The sequence below is a fragment of the Morone saxatilis genome, unplaced genomic scaffold (assembly GCF_004916995.1).
Source record: "Morone saxatilis isolate NCDOM2014 unplaced genomic scaffold, NCSU_SB_2.0 Contig9, whole genome shotgun sequence".
Classification (NCBI taxonomy): domain Eukaryota; kingdom Metazoa; phylum Chordata; class Actinopteri; family Moronidae; genus Morone; species Morone saxatilis.
In genome coordinates, this window is record NW_023340268.1 from 21,998,615 (window position 1) to 22,003,781 (window position 5,167).

The 5,167-nt window shown below is 40.5% G+C and overlaps 1 protein-coding gene across 1 annotated transcript in view; it reads right to left on the reverse strand.

The window, feature by feature from the left end:
* The window catches only part of scin (scinderin), a gene marked incomplete in the record, with an annotated part of 23,822 nt that overhangs the window by 403 nt on the left and 18,252 nt on the right, over positions 1-5,167 (reverse strand). Inside the window, 6 exon segments of the mRNA XM_035681313.1 lie at positions 659-730; positions 1,975-2,096; positions 2,953-3,168; positions 3,298-3,386; positions 3,763-3,895; positions 4,969-5,061. Coding sequence (XP_035537206.1) covers positions 659-730; positions 1,975-2,096; positions 2,953-3,168; positions 3,298-3,386; positions 3,763-3,895; positions 4,969-4,986 — 650 coding nt within the window.

Below are 5,167 nucleotides of genomic sequence, written 5' to 3' on the forward strand. Positions count from 1 at the left end.
CACTCTCACCTGATGACACACACACACAGAAAACTCCTTTGTAGGAAATGTCAAAGAAAATTTGTGGTATAAATGTGTCCATTCGTGGAGAAAAATCATTTTGAAATATTCAGGATTTAGGGCTCCCAGCTAGTTAACCTGGTAGAGCATGTGCCACATATCAAAGCTCAGTCCTCTCCTTTCTCGTCAATCTCTACTGTCAGAATCCAAATAAAGCTAAAAAAAAAAAAAAAACCTATGCAAAATCTTCTATCTTTCTCTCTCTGCGGCCTTGTATCACTCCACTAAGCCCCTCCCACCAGGCAGTGCCAGGGCAGAGCGCCCAACACCACACTGATACACACCACGGCATCAATGCTCAAACATAATGAGACCGAAGTTCTGTGTGGATGTGTTCACACAAGTGTTTTGCAACCTGCAGGACTTTACAACACTGAATCAAGCTTTCACCATATAAGGAAACCTGCATGTGCATCTTCATTTGTGAAACAGCATAAAGAAACTCCCTTTCAATCAGAGCAGAATCTCCATTGAATTTAATCATTGCTCAAAGGGATCTTGAGTTACGAGCAAATATGTGGTAGGCCACGCCCACTTTCACCAATGAATATGGCAGTTCAGGTCTGATACTGGTTGTACCTGAACTGCATTCCCTTGAAGTGAACGATCCAGTTGTACAGTCAGGAAGGCCGAGGCTGTCAGCTCATCCAAAGAGCAGCTGGCTCCTTGCCTACAGGTCAGAAGGAGACAAGTAACAATGATTAGTACTGGATGTTTAAGATAACTCCACAGTAAACATTAAAGCTGAACTAATCTATATTTTTATATTCCGGAAAAATTAGTTCATTAGTGTATAATCACCTGAAAGAAATAATCGTGTTTTCAATACGGGTTGCCTTGAACCACCATGTTACTACTGTAGCCCAGAACAGACAAACCAAACACTGGCTCTAAATAGGGTGTTTCTGTTTTTCACAAGTTTCTCGGCCACTGCTAGTAGTCATCACATTTTGTAATCAGTATTATTACGTTTGACCCGCAGCTCCAAAAACTATTTGGGAGACCTTCAGCCCCCTCTAGTGTGGGAAAATAAGGGACCTTGTCAGCAGGGTGTCCTCACCCATGAGATTTTGAGTGTCAGACTTAATTTCCAGCTTTCTGATGATTTTTTAATGCACCAATTTGTTCTTTTTATGCATCGGTTTCAAAGTCCTCAGCTACTCTCATAATGAATGTAAAGCAAATAGTCAATATTAGTAAAGTACAGTTGCATCAATTATATAAAGGATTAAAAGACATGGGCAAAATCTTTGGTCTGTCAAAATAACTCTGTCCTCTGCCTTTGCGCTACTTGGACATGGTAGATGTTGCTTCAGGTCAGACAGTCCACACAGGGAACAGAAAATACTATTGATCCATTTGTGGTCTGTCTGCCGTTGAAATTGTTAGTCAGACAGCTTCTTTCTTTTTACCAGTGGACTTGAGCCGGAGGTATTCACCTACAATAACAAAAGGTGCATCTGTGTGTCCTTGAGCAGTAACGGTGACGGACAACTTTGTGACTCTGTCATTCTCTTCTGCAAATTTTGGTTTAATTCTTCACTGCTATGTCTTGTGAAACTCTTTATTGTACTACTACTCATTTATTTCTCATGTCATTCCAAGCATGTGAAAATGTAATGTAGGCATTAGAGTAGTGTGTACACGAAGTATGAGACAAATTCCGTCCCGTATTAATTCAGTAAGGGACGGTATGTTTTATTGCTCAATACGGGACCACCTCATATTTTACCGGACAGTCCTGTATTTTATGTGACAGGTACCAATTTTAGGCACAATTTAAATGCTGGCACAATATGAAAATAAACCACAGATATAATTGACATGAAACAGGAAGCTTGGAGCATTAGAACACATCACAGAGGAAGTTACAGCTCTATGCAAAACCAGTTCAGTGAGTGAACAGAGTCATACCAGGTGTAGATGATCTGTCTTTTCCCGTAAGTGTACAGGATGATATAACAGTCCCCACCGTAGAACTGCCCGTAGGTCTTTGGGTCAACAGGAACTCTGCCGATGCTCTCCACCCTCCAGATCTGAAAGAGTGAAACAAGAAGCACTACTTTAACCATCACATGTCTAATAGAGAAGTTTTGCAACCTTTTACTGCTAATCCAATCCACTCCACACCTTCCTCTCCTCTCCTCCTGGCCAACGGGGGCCACCAATTAACCTAATTATGTCTATTCTCTTCTTATATTCTGTCATAATGTATTGCTTATGGACTGGACAGTGCGTGAATTGGAACAAAAAAGGCCAGTCACCTTATTTAGCACAACCCTAACTCTGAACCCAACATAACCCCAACTCTAATTATTTTGCCGTTTTTACTCCATTTTAACAAGGACTAGTTATGTCTTTACACAGAGACACAGTTACGGTGTTTGAGTACCTCAATCCGGTATCAATACTGTGCACAGGGATTTAGAAATGCTAAAGTCCAAAAAAAGAATGTGCTAGGCAGGGCTGGGGGCATGCAAAGTGTCCCAGTACTGGTGAGCCCAGTTTTCAGGCCCATTTCAGGCACTGGAACTCAAGTAACATCTAGGTAACCTCTGTTTCACAACAATCTCCAATGATGTTGGAAACCCATAGCTTCCTGAAGATGTGTAGTTAAATTTTTGAGAAAGTGCACTTTGACTATGGTAACTACATGCAAAGCCTATACACATACACCATAACTTCTTAATGGACAACATGTCCACCTTAAAAGGCAACACCTTTTGAAAGGGGTAGTAGGAAAAACACCTCATGCTCCACAGGTCTGAGCCATTTGTTAGTAGAAGTCATCAGCATTTATTTACCACTGCAGAAAACACAGCACTAGCATTGGTTTTACATGTAGACCACTTGTATATTCAGTGTATGTAGACCACTTGTATATTCAGTCACCTGTGTGTCTCCACTCCCATCATCCACCATGTTGTACTGGGCTGCCATGTGTTGGGACTCATGGAGCTTGGAGGCATCAAACTTCACCTGCTGGATCCTCGCAATCCTCTCAGTGACAAACACCTTCCCTAAACCCTCGCTCTGGTCTTTGTCCTTCCAGCCAACGAAGAACTGCTTGAACATGGGAGTCTCTCCTCCCTCTGGCAACACCTGGATCTGCAGGACCATCAGTAGCAACACTATCACCACCGGAACCACTTTCATTTTTGTAAGAGTCACACATTTTAATATGGCGCTTCTTAAACATATAAATAATACAGTAGCAAAGTGACAATGACAGTAAACCTGTGTGTTTGCTGGGTAGCCCATCTGTTTGATGAATCTTTCCGCTGTTTTCATGGCTTCCTTTCTTTCACTGGGGTTGGCTTTTTGCCCTGTTGGAGATCAATGAGATGAGATTGAGGTTAATATGAAAAACACACACAGCTTGTGCATAGGGATGGGAATCGAGAACTGGTTCCAGTTAAGAACTGCTTTTAAGTTGTCCACTTCATCGGAATTGTATCACTCTGAGCTTATTAATTTGTTTTATTGATGCCGACATATTCTTCTGACAGTTGAACATTGTAAATCAATGATATCAAACTCATGCATCAACACTGCTGAAAATTTGCAACACGAAGGAGTCATGGCAGAGAGGAAGAATGGCATTGGTATCAATAAAATTAGACATTTCCATCCCCACTGCTGCACAGTCACAAAGACAATAAACCATTCAAAGCATACTGAAAGGTGCTACTGTTGGATTACCTTTCCATACAAATATCATCTTGTTTTTGCCATGATCCAGGATGAAGCACTCATCTGAGAGCAGGTCACTCTGGAGGAATGGGTTTTCCTCCTTCGCAACAGTCACTTTCATGGACCCTGACGCATCAGATACCTGGTAACATACAAGCACGCAAATCAGCTGGCAATTGAAACAAAGAAAGAATGTATATATGTATATAACAGGCCTTATGCAAGAAACACTCACAGCATAAACAGCAAAAATACTTGGCTTTAAGTGGCATATATTAATTCAGAAGACATATTCACCAATTTTTGGACTTAAAATTTAGAATAGGTATCAAATTAAGGACTAGTCACATCAGCGTTTCAAATTGTGAATATTTTGCCTTTCATCCAATCAGTTAATTCCAACGGAATCCCTGCGATTATTATTATTTATTGAGTCTCTGGTATTATGTGTGAATACTGTACCATGATAAGTATGCTGAGACAAGGTCAGAGGGTTTGCTGAAAGCTCACCGATGCCTAGCAGATGTTTGTAAAATATCTAGAAGGCTAAATATCATGTCAGGGAGCAATGCAACTAACTACAGCTAGTGAGAGCAGTGTCTCTCCAGCACCAGACAGGAAGCAGCGAACAGGGTAGTTACTTTGGTAACAGGCGAAACAAATACCTTCACACACATAATGGACAGTGGATTAACAGTGTTACAAGTCTGTGTTCAGTTCAGCGTGTATCTGATCCACCAATTAGCACTTATTTTAGCAAGAAATATTAATTATTGAAACGGCCTGCCTCGCATTGCCACAACCTCCTGTTGCTGATCTGTCAGGTAGTGTGAAAAGTCTTCTTCAAGACTTCAAGACTCCCGATTACAAGACAGATAGTTCTGTAGTGTGAACAGTACAGTGATTTAAGACTGTCATGTAGTGTGACCAAGGCATTTGTCATCCACTTAGGTAGAACAACACCAATGTAATAAAATGCCTAAGTTAAGATTTATTAGTCTCATTTTAAGTGACAGGATGAATCAATCAATCAATAAATCTTCCCTGACAGGTGTAATTATTTTAATTATCTTCTTATCGCTTCCAGGTAAGTCAACCAACTACCCAATCCTCCACAAAATGTCCTGTGTTCAGTTTCGCTTGTATTTGTTTCAGTTTCATCTTTACACAGACATAACTTGAATTTAATTCACTGGTATTCTATGAATACTGCACCATGTATAGTTTAGCCATTTTCCTGTTGGACAAGTCTGCCACTGTATCATCATCATCATCTCCCTCTGTCAGCTCTGGTTTCACTCCAAGGACCTGTTGGTGTGGAAAAAAATTACATTACCTTTACTTTATTTATACTACTTTTACTATTATAAAGTAGTATAAGTACTATTACTTATATAGTGCCTTTCGACCACAC